The sequence below is a fragment of the Haplochromis burtoni genome, unplaced genomic scaffold, assembly GCF_018398535.1.
Source record: "Haplochromis burtoni strain Fernald_Lab_line unplaced genomic scaffold, NCSU_Asbu1 Contig_587, whole genome shotgun sequence".
Lineage (NCBI taxonomy): Eukaryota > Metazoa > Chordata > Actinopteri > Cichliformes > Cichlidae > Haplochromis > Haplochromis burtoni.
This window is the reverse complement of record NW_024582948.1, coordinates 92729-112265: the sequence shown is the minus strand read 5'-3', so window position 1 is coordinate 112265 and position 19537 is coordinate 92729. Positions and strand designations below refer to the sequence as shown.

At 42.4% G+C, this 19537-nt stretch overlaps 1 protein-coding gene across 1 annotated transcript; it reads left to right on the top strand.

The window, feature by feature from the left end:
• The first annotated feature begins 2543 nt into the window (after positions 1-2543).
• On the top strand, positions 2544-3995 carry ptf1a (pancreas associated transcription factor 1a). The gene is made up of 2 exons (XM_005948291.3): positions 2544-3262; positions 3488-3995. The coding sequence occupies exons 1-2, from the start codon at positions 2644-2646 to the stop codon at positions 3688-3690; spliced, it is 822 nt and encodes a 273-aa protein (XP_005948353.1). The 5' UTR covers positions 2544-2643; the 3' UTR covers positions 3691-3995.
• The last annotated feature ends 15542 nt before the right edge of the window (positions 3996-19537 follow it).

Below are 19537 nucleotides of genomic sequence, written 5' to 3'. Positions count from 1 at the left end.
CCGGTTAAATAGAGTTAACCGTTTATTCATTTTTCATATTTTTAAGGCTAGAATTGAGTTGAATTGTTTTTAATGCTGTTTTTATTTAAGCTGACTTAAAGGACGTTTAAATAATAATAAAGAAGTTTGACTCATAATAATCAGATGTAAACGCTAGAAAAGCAGGCGAGTCATTTATTTAATTTGGTTTCTATTTTAGATTCTGTTAGGTTTACGTCACGAGCAGGTGCGCGTTTTTTTTTTTGTTTGTTTTTTTTTTGGACACCCACTACTCCTCGCGTGCACATCGTGATCGGTGTGGCCGGTTTTTAATGCACCGTCCAGTCTGCTGCATGCTGCAGACCGAGGGACCGCATGGGAACTTGAACACTTGCTGCGCTCGCGCAGGTCGGCCCGTTCAGAGCCACTCTGCGTTTATCAATGACGTTGCGTGGAGCGCGCGGTCACGGCGCGTTAAAAACCTGCACGGTTCATCATTTGGTTTTCAGCAATGGGAGGGGTGACACACACACACACACAAACACACACGCACACACACGCTTTTGTAGTATGTCAGTGCAAACACACAGGCACTGTTGTCTTACTGACAAAGTGGTAATCGTGGGGTGTCCGAGAGGGAGGACTGTTTTTTCTTTGCTAGCGAGACACAAGCAAATTCCAGAAGCCGAAACTCGCAAACGTCAACAGCCTTAAAGCACAAAGTAGAAATTTCGTTTCGATTTCATATCTAACTGCAGTCAATCCACGCTCGTCACGTGGATTTCCAGACAGGATCCAGCTAAATGAAGAAAGATGAAAGTTGTGCTTAGAGAACGGCCGGAATGCCTGGTTGCAGGTCTTCGTTTGTTCACACATTTTCACAAACAGACTTCGCGTAAAGGAGCTGTGCGGCTTTCGGCTCAGCAGGCCCACGTTTAGTCCAGAAGCGAGCGCGCGCGTCCTGCAGACGACTTTAGAGGATGCGCGTGCGGAAGTGTCGGGCCCACAGCTTCATCACGCAGACAGCAACACAGTCTCATTTACAACGCGACGTGTTGCATTGAAGGCGATGAGGACGCAAGTGGCCTTCTTCCCACGGCCGCGGCTTTCCATCTCTCCGCCGATGTCCACACACGCAGTGCGCGCGCACGTAGCCTGCCTGCAGAAGGTCCCTTCTGTCCGCAGAACAAAGTGAGTGTTTGCAGTGAATGGCGTGAATAGACGCGCATTTACAGACCGGCGGGCAGTCTTCTTCGGTACACCGGGGTGCGCTCATTTGTCGCGTGTGTCAATGAGGCGCGCGCTCCGGGGCCCACCACTGTGCTTTTATTTGTCAACCAGTCCTCCCAGTCAAACCCGCACTGGCTGGCACAAGTGGCGCATCGACCGCTCTGCTGGTGCACTTATTTACTGCGGCAGCGCTGCCCACTTACTGTTGGATAAATGACACAGCCGCACTCGCGCGCGCACGGTTTCCCCTCATTGTTAGAGCGGGAATAGAAAAGCGACTGAAACCTGCCAGAGTTCCATTTGTGAAAAAGCTCACCAAGTACAAGCCAAGCGTGTGTGACCGTCTCCCTGCAGCTCCGTCCAAAAAGGAAGACTAAAAGTGACTTTCAGCTGGGGCCATAAATGGAGCGTGACGGAAAAAAGATATTATTATGATTATCTTCGCTGTCGCGTGCTGCCTGTGATACGCTGCCTGCCTGTCTGTTTTAATTGAAATTTAAGTGAAATTCATTCAATTGAAACTGACTGTTAAGAAAAGGAAATTGTGACTGTAACAACAACAACAACAACAACAACAATAACAAAAACAACAACAACAACAATAGGTTGTTTGTTTCTCTGTGTTAGCCTTGCAATAGACTGGCCACCTGTACAGGGGTTACCCCCCATCCTCCCCACGACCCTGATAAGGTTAGTGGAAAAAAACTGATTGATGGATAATAATAATAATAATAATAATAATAATAATAATAATAATAATAATAATAATAATAATAATTTAGATATCTTTTTGAATACGTCATTCGTGGCGTTACCACAGCGCGCGCCTGTTGCACAGTAACCAGTCACGGAGCTCATGAATGTTGGATTGTACCGACTGTTGCTCATCATCTTCTAATACTTGTTTTTATTTATTTTATTTTTTATTTTTGCTAATTGTGATTCTTTAATTAGACAACGAACAAACAAATTAAGGAATGAAGAAACCTCTCTCTGTAACTGCTTAATTGTGGCGGGTTTAAGATGTCAATTTGCGCATTTTATGAAACATGTTGCAGCAAATGGAGTGTTCACGGAACATGTGCCCAAAAAAAGATTTCGTTGCACTGTATAAACGTTCTTTGTTGTGCACAGGTGACAGCGTGGGGCTGTTGAGCGCGGTCCAGCTGGTGGAGCTCAGTTAAGACGTCAGAGCAAGCTCGGACAGCGGGGACAAGGGGCGTGGTTTGGGGACTATCTCGAGGTGCGCCTCACGGACCGAGCTGTGATTGGTTGGCCCGCCTGGCAAACGGCACGCGACTATGGATGTCGCTATAAAGAACCCTCGCGTGCCTGTTCTTCAGCTAAAAGTTCAGCTAGTGCAGAGCGCGAGCACAGTGTCAAAGGAAAGACGGGTGTGATTGTTTCCGCAGTAACAGCAGGAAGAAAACAAACATGGATGGGGTGCTGGACCCTTTCTCTGGACTCGACTCTTTCTCCTCCCCTCCTTATTTCGACGATGACGAGTTTTTCACCGACCAGTCCTCTCGAGATGGACACTTGGAGACGGATGACTTTCTGGATGACGAAGTGGACTTCCTCTCGGGTAATTTTCAAGACTATTACAGCAAAGACGGCAGCGGCAGAGCACCGCCTCACGATGGAGACTACGACATCGGCAACCTGTCCTTCTCCTCTTCGTCCTCCGTCTTCTCCTACGGCTGCGCAGACAGCACGCCGGAGCTGTCTCCTCGGATGGGCCATCACGGCGGGCCGTTGCTGAAGCGCAGGAGGCGGATGAGGTCTGAGATGGAGATGCAGCAGCTGAGGCAGGCGGCCAACGTCAGGGAGCGGCGGAGGATGCAGTCCATCAATGACGCGTTCGAGGGCCTACGCTCCCACATCCCAACTCTGCCCTACGAGAAGAGACTCTCTAAAGTGGACACTCTGCGGCTGGCCATCGGCTACATCAACTTCCTGGCTGAGCTCGTGCAGTCTGACCTTCCTATTAGAAACTCCAGCAGCGACATGCACGCGCAGCCCAAGAAAGTAATCATCTGCCACAGAGGAACAAGTGAGTGCGCCTTTGTTTTTACCGTGGTCGTAATGGAACCAAGCCTGACTTTATGCGTAATAAGAGACTTGTGGGCACATCTAATTTGAATCAGACAATCGTCAGAGTCAGATTTATGGTGTCATGGTGCGAAAAAAGCAAAATAAAACAAAGCCAAAAAAGTGGTGCGGAAATTAAAATAAACAATTATGAAAATTTTATTAATTTTTGTTTTTCCCCCTCCAGGGTCCCCCTCGCCAAGCGACCCCGACTACGGCCTGCCTCCGCTGGCCGGTCACTCGCTGTCTTGGTCGGATGAAAAGCAGCTCCGGGAGCAGAACATCATCCGTACAGCAAAAGTCTGGACACCGGAGGACCCCCGAAAACTGCACAGTAAACCGGGCCTCACAGACATCGAAAACGAGCCCCCCTTCAACCTGGTGGCCTGAACAGCAGCACAAGCCTTGCGCCATGGAAATGTGACGACTGTAAAGTGTATCACGCTATTGTCTGTTAATGTGAAAAGGAGCAGCATGTGAGCTGATTTTACAGTTTTACATACTGGCCTCAGTGCTGTACATAGTTTTATCATGTTGATAATTTTATTTTTGTAATTCAAGCAGCTGGCAATCATGTATTTATTTTGTTTCACAGGTGATAATATATGTTTTAATTTAAATGTACTGTAAAACAAAATGTATTTTTATATCGGTCCACAATGATTTCTATTTATATGCTCTCTTCAAATAAAAGAACCAACTGATAAGAAGACTATTATTATTATTATTATTATTATTATTATTATTATTATTATTATTATTATTATTGCTGTGTGCGTTAAACATTTCTGTGTTCACAGAAGATGAAACTATTGAATGTAAATGTTTAGCGCCAGTCTTACTGAAAACGGTTTGCTGCGCATAAGTGTGAGCTCTTTGAGCTGTGCCTTTGGATTATCACACTAACGATGTGTTTTGTAGAGAGCAGCACAAATGTGTCCGTTCTTGAACCAGTTAACAATCCAACCAGTCGCAGTTTTATTGCTTGTTTGCCCAAACTTTTTATCGTCAGATTTTAAAAATCACCGTGAATTCGGAACTCTCAGATAACAATAACACATCTGTAAAATACACACATGCGTGTTAGTCGATGAATGGGTGAGGGGAGCATCCTCCTTGCCGTGGAATTGCGCAGTGGCCGCTGGAAGCTGACGCGCTTTGACCTGAAAGTGTGATTGAGTGAATGAAAGAAGAAAGCGCTCTAATGCTGTGACATAAATATGCAAATGAATGCTAATGAGGCGCACTGTACACCCACAGACAGCTGAAGGTGTTTAAAGCGCACGCGGGCGTGCAACAGTATGGTGGGAAAGCAGTGAATACTCTCTGTGCTGCCAGGTGCTGTCGGGACAAATTTTCCCGTGGTAGCGGCATCCCAGGAACATGTGTCCCCACGGCCTTCTCTGCGGCCGCCCCCTCTGCCGACACGCTGGCGTATATATGAAGCATGAGTGGCTAAAAGCTGCCGCACACAGGCTGAGGAGGACCCGCTGCACCTGCAGCAGAGCAGGTATGCTTGTTTCTTCTTCAGCTGCACAACTCGTCTTTCCTTCGTTTTTCCTCTTTTAATGACAGTTACTTTGTTTCTCTCAGCCTCTGTTTAGCCGATTTTCCACTTTCTCTGTGCCTCCGACAGCAGCATGTAATCCTGCTGCAGCCATTAGAAAGTCAAATGTTAGAGAGTTAATGCAACTTCACCTCATTGGCAAGAGCTGCAGGTCCGTTCAGACGTTGTAGTGTCGCACTGGCGCTTTTTAGTGTCGCAACGCAAAGCGCGTCTCAGCGTCGTTTGGTGCGGTCGCGGCCAGGCTTAAATCCTCCCGGCTATCTTGTCATTCCGACTACAGGCTTGGCGCGGAAAGTTTGATTTCCTTTAGTTCTGCGCAGGCCTGAAATTTCTGAGCCACAGATAGCGATTTGGTTGAGAAAGGATCTGCAGACTGAGCGCAGGCACGCGGCGCGCTCTTACATCCTGCTGCAGTACAAACGAGTGCGAGTCGTCCGAGGTAGAAGCGAGCTCTCTGACAAACTGATTTCTAAGAATAGCACAGCATTCAGAAAATAACCAGATGCTTTCCAGAGTTCCAACATTTAAATCAGTCACAAAAATCTGATTTTCTGAGACGAAAGCCATAAAGCTGCAAAGACGGTTCACTAAAACTTTTGAACATGTTCATCACTGCTGAGATAGGTCGCCATAAACAACAGATCCATATTTCTATTGTACGCTAACTCATACTTTTAGTTATGATTTGATAGCTCGTTTTCTTTGCATCTGTAAGTGGATTGTTGAAGGTTTGCAGGGTAATTCTAATGAACACAGTCTCTGCTGTAATAGATGGCACAATGCTACAGAGCACTGTTAGCAGTTTTCGCCAGGACATTTATGAGTGAGCCGTTATCCTCCTGGCTTTGCGTCTGCTAAGATCATGCAATGGCTTCATGCATCGGACACTTGCACTGTTACGCACGGGTGACTTTGAATATTTATTTCATGGCACCGACGGTTGAAAGTGAATTAACAATTAATAAAGAAGTCTGCTGCCAGTTTATGGCGCTGTTTTAAAAAGACACCAGTGCGGAGCTTTAGTTTACCAGCATCGACCGACACAGAGTAATGGGTCCAATACGCTGTATTTTTTTCACATCCGGTTTGAACCCGCATGTGAGCGCCAAAGAAGAACCACAGATCGGCTTGATCTGCAGATTATCTCGCTCGGGGAATGAAGCCCCAGGACTCATTCTAATACACCGGATTATGAGCTTTTGTGCTTTCAGCATGGCATCAGAGTGCCTCCTGTGGAGCTTTTCCACTGGTATAGATTCGCCAAGGTGGCCGATCAGCGCGCAAGGTAAGTCAAAGGTGCTCAGTGGATGTGTGCTGGCTCGGCTCTGAATGCGGAGATGAGGGAAGGTAGCTGAGATCGTTCTCCGGTGCTTCTTCTTTTCAGACGTGACCTTTCGGTCTAAATGGCATCTTTTATGAGGCTTTCTTTGTCACGCTGGCAGAGACTTGTCTGCGCCGTTTTCTCCGAGGATGCACCTGGTAGCTGAAACTTTGTCTCTTTTGATTTCCTCCTTGCTAGTCCCTGAACAGCAGCTGCTTTAAAACAAGCAAAAAGAGAGGCCCTTGCACTGTTCGAGACGGCGTTGGCACCGTTTTCCACGTCTTTAATGTTCCATCGCCCTTTGTCCACGATACAATATGGCCACTGTAAAGCATGACGTTTTGCAATAATAAAGCACAAGTTCAATGACGTGACACTGGGCTAAAAGCGCAGCGCGGGCCGGACGAGCCAAACACATCCCTGCGTTTGTTTTGTGCACCCGCAGTCAATTAACAGCGAGGCCTGGTCGCCGCGCCTTGATAAGCCAATTAAATTTATGTCTTCTATTTTTTCTATGGAGAGAAAAGAGCTGCGTTCTCTACTCGTCCGACGATTTTCTTACCATCACCTGGTGCTTTCCCCACAAGAGAGTAAACCAAGTGGGCCTGAATCATGCGGCTGTCATAGTCCCGCACCATTGTTTCTCGCTTCGATCACTCATTACCGGGATGTAACAAATCCTCGATTAGCTATGTTTTGTGTCATATTTTCATCCCCCGAGATTAAGCAGATGCTGCGATTGTAAAATCCAAACTGTAGGGCTACTCAAGACTGAAAGAGAGACGGACACTTGGTTGCAAGAGAGGGGAAGAAAAAAGCTTTGGGCACATCTTCAGAGGAATAAAACATCTAGGAGCCATAAACAGACTTCAACCTGCTCTATTTCAGCCTTTGTGTTGTTTGTGAATAATTAATGTTAATAGGGACAGGTTTGTATACTTTGAATGCAGGACCACAGGTGCGGAATGACAGGATGAATAACCGGCCCTGATTTTTGCCAGAGCTCGAGGGCTCTTGTCCAGGGTCTCCAAGCTGATGGAAAATATTGTCATGTCTTTGATTCGCAGCATTACTTTCACCGAGAACAAAGCCTGGTGATGAAAAGCTTATGTTGGAGTGAAACGGGCGATGACGGTGGCCGCTTCAGAGTCCTGAAAGAAAGAGAAAGGGGCCGAGTCAATGGCAATGCGCGCTTCTGGTTTTGTGCGCAAGTGCTCCATCTAACTCAAATAAAGGAGCCTTTCCAACTTTTAAAGGACCACTTTTTGCCTTTAATAAAGGCTAGACGGCTGTAGCCATTAAGCATATGGTGCTAAGGCGCTGGTCTTTTGTCCCCGTAAAGCCCTTGAGATACTAACTTGTGTTCCTTCCTGGATATTTAACTTCTCAAAAGCTCTAACTTTATGCGCTGGCAACAAGTGGCTCCGGGGCGCACGAACAGCTTTCCCAATTGAGAAAGCAGGGTGGCAAATACAGAAGACCGAGTGGATAAATTATTACCTCTGGACTGTATTTCTTTGTGGCGGCGCCTGGTGTACATTTAAGAAAAATTATTTTCCATTTTTGACCGCAGAGTGGAGAATTTAAAGGGGTCGAAGTGTTATTTTGGCGCATGAATATTACTAACAGTACACGCGGAGACTGGAGCTGAAACGAGCGGAGTAATTTCAACTGTCTTACAGCGCTAGAGTCAAATAAGACGAGTCACACAGAAATGGCACTTTAGCAGCCGCCTGTGATAAACTGTATTTGTCAGAGTAGTGCATTAGATGGCGCTGTACAATGAGCCGCCAATTCCAGTTAGAAGCTGTAACTAAATAAACTCGAATCCAAAAACCTCCTTGCGAACGTCCCGTTTAACTCACACTTTAGGTATTAACCCTGCAGTTGGTTTCGTCGGGTTCGTGCGTAAAAGGGTACCTTTGCTGTTTGGTTTTACTGCGCAATGGTGCGTTTACTGCTCAGCCGAAAAGGACAATGCTCATGTGAGTCCATGAAAATATTTACGAGAAGTATCTGAATAATAAACGTAGCGATCCGCCTGGTGGAGGCAGCTGATATTGACCTCGGCGTGATTTCAGGTGTCTTTCGTAAGACGATGCATCACACAACGTACTTGGAATGCAGTCACCAACCGAAGAGACACAATGTACACATTTTAGGAAAAGAGTTTTTAAAGTGACCTTTTGCTTGAATTTTTGTGTTCTACAAACTCACGTGTCTAATCTGAAGCAAAGCACGTGTTAATTTTTTTTTTCAAAACCAGCGTAAAAGCGCATTTTGATGGGAGCTGTGGGTATCTCAATATGATACACGCATTTGTTGAAAACGAGACATTTATTCATTAATTTACTTATCACTATTTCACCTCCTGCTCGGGGGAAATATCACTCAAAATGTCAGCTGTCACTAAAACTCGATCTTGTTTGGTTTTATGGGCATTTGTCGTCCAGTCAAAAAATAAATAAATAAATAAATGAATAAATAAATGTGTGTGTGTGTGCGCGCGCGCGCGCGTGATGGAGCCAGCTGGCCGTCTCTGGCCTCTGAAAACCCCCCTGGTGGACGGAACACGGCGGCCTGACCTCCGCGCCGGAGGACGGGAGATGCGCCTTTGACTGAATTAGCCATAAAGACGTCTTGCTATGATCTTTGTTGCTCCTGAAAGCAAAGTGGATATGAGCGGCATTGTGCACAGCTTTTGCGTGCCCCATCATGAAATATTACAGTCTATTCACAAGGAAGCGCCTTTGAAAAGATATGGAAATGAAGCAGACTGGACTGACTTGGAAGAAAATGTCATGGCGACGATGAATCGAAACTTATAAACGGACAAGAAGGCACCAACTTCTTGCGTTTTCGGAGAAATCTAAAAGTCTTCGAATTCAGTTGGGATGCTGGAGGCTGTGTGATGTCCAGAGGAAAAGCTGTAATTGCTCAGCCTACATGAGCTGACAAATGATCGTAAATTATAATTTTTTTTCTTAAAAAATCCCCGAATAACTCAACAAAAAGTGATAAATTACAAATATGCTAATTTCAGTCATGGCCGTTTATACGTGTGCGTCTCCATCCATCTCCTACATTCTGAGCTGCTGATCCCCGTCGCGCGCTAGAGGACACTCATCCCGTTTAGTCCGAGATTCTTTGTTCGCTTCCAGCACTTTCAGCCTCCAGGGAAGGTTTTTTTCTTTTAGTTTTTATACCCCGGACCCTCCACCCCATCCCTTACTCTGTCAGTTGCCAGGATTCAGAGGTGCAAAAGCATGCATCATTTTTCACCAGCTCTCCGTTTTGATATCGACAAAAGCTGCTGCTATGGAACAGCCTCTCCGCTTGTTCGCTGGCTTGAACTTCACTGATGTCCGACTGCTCTCTTTTCCTCGCCTGAACGCGACGCAGCGGGGATGGATTTGCAAGACAAATGCAGCTGTGTGTGAGAGAGAAAGTCAAGTGGCACAAAAAGGCCGTTTCAGTCAGCCGATGGGATGGAGAAAGTCAGCATTATGCGAACGTCAAATCAATCAAAAACAAAAGCCTGCATGCAGAAAATAATGAGTTTATGGTGCTGAAATGGCAGCTTATTTTTGGTCGGATTGGAAAGACTGGAGGTAAAGTATTGGTAGTGGTGATAAAAAAAAATCAGTTTCATCCACAGCTTGTCAAGTGGCATTGCTCTGGCGTCGACGGACACATTCAGATATTCTTTCCGCATTTCTTTCTGTATGAAAAGGGGAAGCAGTGGGGGTGAAAGTGTAGTACCGGCGATTTTTGAATACTTGGATAAGCTGAAGAGGTGAAATAAAAGCACCAACACTGTAAATACCCATAACTGAGAGTGTGAGGTAACTAAGTTTTTTAGTCTCTAAATGATCTGCAGAGTTATCAGCGAAAAAGAGAAAATTATATCAAAACAGCTAGGTTACGGTTTGGTTGTTTTTTGTAAAAAAACAAAACAACAACAACAACAACAACAACAACAACAACAACAACAACAACCCCAAAATCCCCCAGTCTTGTGCTGTGCTGCGCTGTGCCGTTCACGGAGTACAGAAACCAGACTCATATCTCAAAGTGTACATTGATGTAATCAGAGGCTGCACAAAACTTATGGAAATATATATATGTATGTATTCACCGCCTGTAATCCTGTGTTTTATTGTCTCGTAATCAATTCCAAGAATCACTGACTCAAACTGCAAAGAGGAATGTGAAATAAGTTTCTCCGGTTATAAAGGAAAATAAACTTCTGTGCTGTGCAAGTTAAAAAGTAGAAATATTAAAGTAAAAGTGCACCAAGAATATGTTTCCCGAACCCTATGTGAGGCAATAAAAAACTTTGTCATCATCAATGGGTTTAAATGTAGTCATCAGACATTTTCTTTTTCGTTTGCCTGCAGCTGAACCCAGCTATGATGTAAGTCAGATCTCCCGGTGGCTGGTGGCCAGTGCCGACTGGGACAGCTTCCAGCCTCAGAGGACTGCGATTAACCCAGGAGCGGTCAAACTCTGCAGGACGCCCTCCACAACCAGCCACAGCTATTTATCCACTTTCCAATGAAACCAATTACTTTTACAGAAAGCCCCAGCGCCAACATTATATGTGTTGTTCTTGCAGACCAAAAGAGTATGGCTTTGAAAAGAGAGCCAGCCATGAAGTAGGAAACCCTCCTGAGCTGCTCCAGCAGGCTGTAAAATATACCTAAAGTCAGTATCCATGGAGACTACTTGGTGTGTGAGAGCCGCCTGGACGATACACGTGGATATTATTACTACTGCTATTTACTGTTCTTTGTCTTTTACTTGTTATTGTACAGTGTTAGTTTTTACACTGTTCCCCTGGGATTAATACACGATTCAGATTCTGATATCAGAACAGTAAAAGTGTTGGAGTTGCCACGAATTTCCTTCACGGAGCTACCAGAAGAAATGTTCTTAATGTAAATCTGCTGACACCTTGTTTTTATTTATTTATTTATTTATTTTACAATGTGCTTGTTGCAGGACATCACAGCTTTTAACAAATTCAGGCATTTTAGCTTCTTTTTAAAAAATCAATTGAAGTATTTAAACAGTTGTAAAAGTCACAGCACGTTAACTTCACAGAACCTTCTCAGTCATTTTCATCTTCATTTCACTATGAAAATGATCTTGCAGAAACAGGGAAATGCAAGCGCAAGCGCTTTTCCACACAAACTGTGTAAGAAAAATCTAGAAAACACATCCAGTTATTGTTTGACACATTAAGGACGCACTACTTCTTCCATTAACACTGAGCTGTGTAAGTGTAAATGTTCATTTTTTTTACTGCTACTCGAGCAAGTTTCAGTCTGATTTTCACAGACGCAAGACCTCGAGCCAATTAACTTTAATTTATCATTATTATAATTTAATAATAATAAAAATATAATTTTATTATTTTCTAATGGTTATTTGTTGTGTTAAAATTTTAAGTGATTATATCAAATCAAATCAAAATTTATTTATATAGCACATATTAAAACAACAGTGTTGACCATAGTGCTTCACAGTCAATAAAAACATGAGACAGTTAAAACAAACAATAGAAGAGGACAACAAACAATAGGCAACAACGCAACAAGCTAAAACAGCCAACTAGACAGAATCAAAAGCCAAAGTAAAAAAATAAACGCACAGAAAATGCTGCAACCAACACTGCAAAGTGCTGACAAACACAGGAAACCAAATAGCTTAAATAACACAAACCAACCACAGTGGTTGCCCCGGGTAACATGTTCACATTGCTTTTGGCAGCTGACTTGCTCTGAAAAACACCCAAAGACGTTGAGTGCACTGAAGTCTTACAAATGTTAACTTCTCAGACTCTGTGACTAAAGATCATTTCTACTTTGTTTGGTGCTGATTAGCATTTTCCTTTACTGCTGAACTAAGCTCTATGACACTCCATTTAAGGCTTTTCTTGACATTAGAATCCACAGGTAGCAGTAAAATGAGGGGGCATATTTTTTAAATTATGTTGACAAGGTGGTTTTTTTCTGCATCTGTCCAATCAATGTCATGTTAAAGTGTTGTTATTAGGTTACTAGTCGTAAGTAAGGAAAGGATGAGGACAGCAGACTCGGCTAATAAAGCAGTCATATCACTGATCTCTGGCCGGGCTAATTGACAGACACATGAAGAGAAAACTACTAATTGATTATAGGCTTGTCCTATTCTAGCGCAGGAGGTGACTGATGGAAAATGTGAACTGGCCTGAAAGGCGTTTTGTGCCTAGGTCTAGGTTTGGATTTCTGTTTTGATGAAATATTTTCCGCACAGTGAGTTCCCGCTTGAAATTTCTACGTACTTTAAGGCACAATAACAAAAGTGGTGTTTTTTATAGTTATTTGTGTGTCTTGACAGTTGCGCTGTCACTCAGCAGAGGGTCTCCAGGCCCATTGAGCTTATATCCAATTATAGAAGTATTTACTTTTAACCAAGTGAAGCCTGAACCATGAAATGTTTCTTTGAAACTGGGATGTTTACTGAACCTTCTGACCGATAAAAAATAAATAAATAAATGAAATATCAGTTTGCATTGATTTGCATAAATTCTGCTACATCTGACTGTATATGTCAGGCTTTTCAGGAACAATTATACTAAGTAGGGGTCCCACAAACCCATGTATCAAACACAATACTCTCGGCTTTACTGGATCAGCTTTTCTATTCTAATCTGGTTTGAATGTAGAGAAGAGTGTAACTGCACAGTGTGCCCATCACTGCCTGTTGTTGTCTGCCTCTGAGCTGAACCAGTTTAGTTGCAGTTGATAGACTTTAAACAACAATAAAGCTCAAGTACTGTGAGGACAATCCCTAAGAAAATGTTAAGGATTGTGGCATTTAACTTGTGTTTTTGTTTTCTTATAGCCTAAATTATTGTTAACAAGCTGATCTTTGCTAGATAGCTCAGGCAGTGTCCAGCCCAGTGTCACAGACATCGAACTGATGGCCATGAAACATTACAGACAATAACACAATTTTCCCTTTAGCAATATTTTGCTCACTGTGACGCAATGTTTTGGAAGGATGTTCAAACAATAGTCATTCAATCACACAAACGACTGATTTACATTTCAGGAACGTCTCGCACATTTAAAACACTTTTCCGTTAACACTTTAATTCTTTTTTTCTATTAAATTATTGCAATTCATAAAGATTTCAGGTACATATTTGCTTTGTTTACACTGGTTATCTCTCTTGAAGAATTTAGCATGCTATGACCCACAGGGCACCACACCGAGCATATATGCAATGGTCTTAGTTAGCATGAAACAATGCACCATGTAGAGTTGTATTTGCAGTTCTGGGGACCTTCACTACCTATTTAGAAATGAGAAACGTGTGTTTTACTAGGCTTGTTTCCAAATCGTTCAATCAGTCAGCTAGTGCAGGGCTGTGAGCGAACATGGAACTTTCCTTTTGATGTCACTCCTTATCTTAAAGCTCATGCTGGAAACTTTTCAAACTAGGGAGAACTCTTTCTCATTATCCTCACTGCACTTTGTTCATGATATGATACGTAACAGAAAAAGAACAAATATTCACTTTAGGGGTTTCCAAAAATCAGAGTTCATCCTTTCCAAAATTCTTTGGTGTGCCAACAAAAATGATGGCCTGCTAATGGACAACATTCTGAAGCAAAAGGCAACTCATCATCACCACATCACCATCATCTTCTCTCAGCTTTACCAAGCAAAGCAAAGCAAATTGATTTCACCATCATCTAGAGTAACAAGCACTGTGCTGTTCAGCAGTCCCAAGGCTCCCACTGTGTCCTTAAACTATTCATTGAGCTTTCATTGACTTCCGGGTTGATTAACATTGTTTTTCCACTCCAGTTGAGCTGAAAACATCTATTGCAATGAATGAGTAAAAGTGCCTTCTGCTGTACTCGTAGCAAACAGCAAACAGCCAGTTCTTTGATGTCTGACTGAAAGAACTGGTCTAACTTCCCAACTTGTGCAACATAAAATATCTCTTCTTCACATAATTTGCATTCTTGTGTTTCTCCATTTTACTTCTCAAATGTCACATCATCTGTTGTGCTGTTTGTATTGCAAAGTTAATCTCTATAGATCCCCTTTTAACTCCACCACATTTGTGATTTTTGAAACGTAGGTCAAATAGTTTTTTGCTGTTCTAAGAAAACAATGTTAATATATAGAAAATGGCCTTGTTTTTGCAGCACAGGGTAGCTTCTAGTGAGCGCCCTGTAGATTTATTGTGCAGTGTTATTCTTAATACAAAACTTTTTAGTGAATGCCCCATCAGTGCTCATCTTACAACTCCAAGACCATGCTGTTCCACTTAACCACAATTCGTTTTACTTAAAAAAAAAAAAACCCATTGGTTCAACCCCATCACAAGTGATTTTTTTGTTACCTATCAAAGCGAATGTTGGGTTCAACCCATGGGAGGGGCAACATGACATTTCCACGGAGGCGTCTAAACAGGTCAGCCTAGGAAACCATATAGTCCAAAGCAGTGGGAGGAGGACACTTTGAACCAACACCGTGTAACTGAATCTAAACCATTGGTTAAACCCTTTCAGCAGTGCAGGAACAGGGAGAGATTTAACAATGCAATACCATTCATGGGCTAACACAGCCCCAGCAGAATGACCAGGGAGGGGTTTTAATCAGGCAGAAAGGCTCTTAGTGAGCCGGCCAGTTCGTCAGTCAGTCAGTCAGTGAGTCAGACTACACAGGCTCTTGCTCCCAGATCTACACACCTACATCTATCCCTCTGTGTTTGTTTTGGATTGTGTGATGCTTGAATCTGTCATTCTTTCAGAGAGCTTGAAGAATAAAAAAAATGTATAGGCGCTTCAGAGATGTGATAAAGTGAAAGGAGATGGAGAAAGGGGAACTGAGAGCCAGTCTGCCCTCAGCTTGACCTGCAGCTTTCAGGGGGCTTGAACACATCAGAAATCCTATTGTGGGTGGTGATTAATTGAGAGTGATAACTTACCATGAACAGAGATTGTTATGGGCTTTAATGCGGTAGGCCTGGCTTTTTAAACGCTGCTTTCACATAGCTTTGTAGTCCAGCATATGGGCCCAGACGTATTCACTGACAAAAGACGAATGGAAATTTATCACGCTTGTACGTCCTGCTAACAACGTGTTCTCTCTTTTTATTTAAATCCTGATTCTCTTTAAGACTTACTTGCTTTTAAACTGAAACTCCTGATGGGAAAACACATTCATATGGCAGTGATAACATATATTGGTTACAACTATGGTAAAATCTAGGATACTTTGTTCAAGATGTATTAATATGTTACAAAGTTTTCCTTTAACTGATCTGCTAATAAAATGTCATACATGAAAAAAACATCTCAGGTTTGAAGTGCGCTCAACCTGCCTCTGTGGTCGAATCACTAGTCAAAAAAAGAAATTGCAGATTTTTGGTGTTTCCACTTTAGTTTGAGTTACTTGAGCTTGAACTAGACAAAAAACATTTTTCAATTCAATTTCATTTATATAGCACCAAACCACAACAGCAGTCATCACAAGGTGCTTCATATTGTAAGGTGGAGAGAAAACCCTAACAATCAAATGAGCCCTTTTGAGCAAGCATTTGGCAACACTGGGAATGAAAAACTACTTTTTAACAGGAAGAAACTGCAGAACCAGGCTCAAAGAGATAAGCTAAAGGCTTTTCAGGGAGTTTTTGGGACAAGCTGATAGCAATGAATTGCAATAGTCCAGCCTAGTAATACATTTATTAGTAATAAATCCATGTTAGTTTTTCAGCACTACTCTGAGACAGGATGTGACTAATTTTTTTGAAAATGCACAAATGGAATATATGAGAACTTCTTATTCTTTGCTCAATCGAGCATGAACATTGTCACAAATTATTTTTTGTGACTAAGAATTTGATTTTATAGTCTTTTATAGTATTGTGAAATTCAACTAGAAACCATTGAGAAGTTGTCACAAGTTATCTTTAGCAATGTTAAGTTTTTATTAGTGTGTGCTCAAATATCCGACTTTAGGTGACAGCTTTCAAATTCTTTTCATACATTTCCTCCCCAGTACTAACTTTTTTATTAATGTATATGTCCCAAGTTACAGATCCTGAATAATTGTGATGTTAACAAAGGCTCAAGCTTTTAATTTTAGTAGTTTAGTTTCTGAGACATTCATATTCAAACATTGCTACAGATTTTAATGTGTGGGTCCTGAAGGTGAGTGGACAGATCAGTTTTCAGAAAACGATATATTTGAAAAGTCTTTGATATATCAAACTAAAGTTTCACAGCAATCATAACAAGGTGGTCGAGAGGAAGAAGGCCTGTGCAGATTTGAAAATGAATGACCTTTACCTCTTTTAAGTGTTACTATGTTAACCTTACCATTTTCAGCACTTGGTCCCGTTTTTATTCATTTTACATCTTAATTGTTTGCCACATATAAATCAAAACTTTTAAACATAATTTAGTGAGTGGTTTGAACAACCTGTTCTCAAACAACTTGTTCAAAGATGCATTTCTTAAGCAGTCTGAGTCTTTCATTTAACAATTTGGGATAAAAGGCACTTTTTCTGCTGTGCCCCTCTGTCCAAACTGATGACTACATGCAAAAATAGAAATCAATTTTGGCTTAAACAAGATTGTCATAAGTTTAAAAAAAAAAAGCCTCAAAATAAAGTTGTAATCACACAGCAGTGAAGTGCTGTGTCTTAGCTGTTTCACTGGAGTACCACCACTGTAGATATGATTACATTTAATTTAATGTGATTTATATAGCGCCTATTCACAACACCTGTTGCCTCAAGGTGCTTTATTATTGTAAGTTAAAGACGTTACAATAATAGAGAGGAACCCTAACAATAAAAAAAGCACCTATGGTGACAGTGGGAAGGAAAAACTCCCTTTTAACAGGAAGAAACCTCCTGCAGAACCAGGCTCAGGGAGGGGCGGGGCCATCTGCTGTGATTGGTTGGGAATGAGGGGAAAAGAAGAGAGAAGAGAGACAGGACAGAAAACACAATGGAAAAAAGACGGCGTTTAATAACTGATTGACTGATTAATTAAATACAGTATGCGGTGTATAAATGCTCTTGGAATGCAGAAGTGGCCCATGCCCCCCCCCCCCCCCCCCCCCCCCCCGAGCAGTTTAGGCTTATTGCAGAGTAACTAAGGAATTGTCACTCATGCTCCTGGGTCAGCTGGTAGATTTTTAGGGAGTGTTTGGAGCAACCTGATAATAATGCAATAAATGTTTGAAATCATCACTCTGAGACAGCAACGTTGCTCAAAGTCTTGCTGGAGGCCAAGGTGATGCCAACTAAAGCAAACATGAGTTTAGATTACAACAACGTCAGCTTTACCTGAATTTAGAAGTAGGAAACATCCAGGCCTATATGTCTTTTACACATGCCTGTACTTGTACTACAGTGATATCAGCCGTGGCTCAGACCAAAGTCCTGTCAGGGATTAAACAGACTGAATGATAGAAGAACAGGAAGACAAGCAGCAGCAGAGTAAAGTGGACCTTTTTCTGGAAACATACATACAATGTTTGAATGTTTGTTCTTGGCTTTTCAGCAGTGTCAGGACCTTGGAGTCTTGTCAGCTGGCTCTTATCTATTCCAGCTCAATTACTGATGTGTCAGCAGTGATCTATGAGCTGAGAAGGGAGGGGGAAGGAAAGATTGAGACCTGGCTGGAGCTGGCCTAGGACCACATGGTTGGGTCATTGTGGGTGAGCGTGTGACTCCCTGCGTATATGGACTGGGGTAATGAGAGGTGACCTAAAACTGGTGGTGGAGGTGGTGTGTATGTGGAGGGGGTGGGTAAAGTTGTGGGCAGCAAGCCCAATGGGTCACATCTTTTAGGTCATTAAAAGCTGGAGGCCAGTTGCTTTCTCAATGGTGATTGCCCTCTAGCATGCTCCTCTTGACTTCGACTTGACTGCAGCCCTGGGTACAAAGTAGAGCAAACATGCAGAGTCACACAGCTTTGTTCACAGGCAGAACAAATACAGTGATAGATGGCTTGCTATATGCTGAGCAGTTTGTTTTTTCAATGTCTGTGCTTGTGCCTAGAATCAAGGGTTAGTGCAAAACATTTTCACACTTACACTAAAAACACAGAAAGAGGTAGCAAGTGAAGGTAGAGGCAAGGATGGAAACTAAAGCAGGAAGATTGTTGCACAGAGTTCAGGGAGTCAAGTCATCTTTATTTATACAGCACATTTAAAAGACATCAAGTGTCGGCCAAAGTGCTGAACAGAGGGATAATATAATAAAAAGAATTAAAATAGATAAGATGAAAACATTATAGAAAACATTGTAAGACATCCATATGTTTGTAAAAGAATCTGTGTACATGCAAATATGCACATACATATACAAAAGTGTACACATTCACACACAAGCACACATACGTGAACATAAAATACGTGTATAAGTATACACATGCAAACATCATCCAATGAGACCAGAATAGCTAAAACAGAATAAAAGAGGTGTCAGAGAGCTCCGAAAGCCTTGGAAAATTTGAAAGGCCTTCAGATTCGATTTGAAGAGTTCCAAGGTTGAGGAGGATTTTATAAAAAGGGGAAGACTGTTCCAGAGTCTCGGGGCGGCAATGGAGAAAGCCCTGTCACCTTTAGATTTGAACTGGGAGCGTGGAACTAAAAGCATCTGACTGGAGGAGCGCAGAGTTCGAGTGGGTAAGTGCAGGCTAAGGAGATCTGAAATGTAATCTAGAGAGCTTTAAAAACAAATAATAAAACCTCAAAATCAATTCTATATTTAACTGGTAGCCAATGTGTATCGGAGTAATACTCTCTCTCTTTCTGGTACCCGTCAACAGTCTTGCAGCTGCATTTTGAACAAGTTGCAGGCGGGACAGGCTTGAGTGACAGATGCCTAAATAGAGAGAGTTCCAACGTCAAGGACAAAAGGTTTCAAACTTGTTATAAACCTCGTGTTTATTCTCCCTAGCAGTAGCAAATGCTTAAAAAAAAACGCTTTTATGAAAACACTGAATAAAGAATTATTTTCTTGAAAAAGGCTAAATTGTACATCAGTATTGAATATTACATAAAATAAACTATATATAATGACAGTGATGCAGAAATGTCTGCATGTGTCACAGAGCCACGGCTCAGTGTCTAAATGAGTCTCACAGGCCTGAATGTGTGTTTGAAGCCATTTATAATTGTTAACGTGTTTGATCTGCTGCTCACCACAAATAAGCACAAGCAGAAACTTTGGACTTTTAATGGTATTTTCATAAGTTTTACAGCTTTTCCTAATGATAAAAACCTCCTTATGGCCGTTCATAAAACACTAGGTAACTAAGCCA

Bases quoted from the DNA above. Each gene is read 5' to 3' on its own strand.
- ptf1a (XM_005948291.3), top strand. From the start codon at position 2,644: ATGGATGGGGTGCTGGACCCTTTCTCTGGACTCGACTCTTTCTCCTCC. The intron at 3,263-3,487 runs GTGAGTGCGCCT...TTCCCCCTCCAG, and splicing joins CATCTGCCACAGAGGAACAA to GGTCCCCCTCGCCAAGCGAC.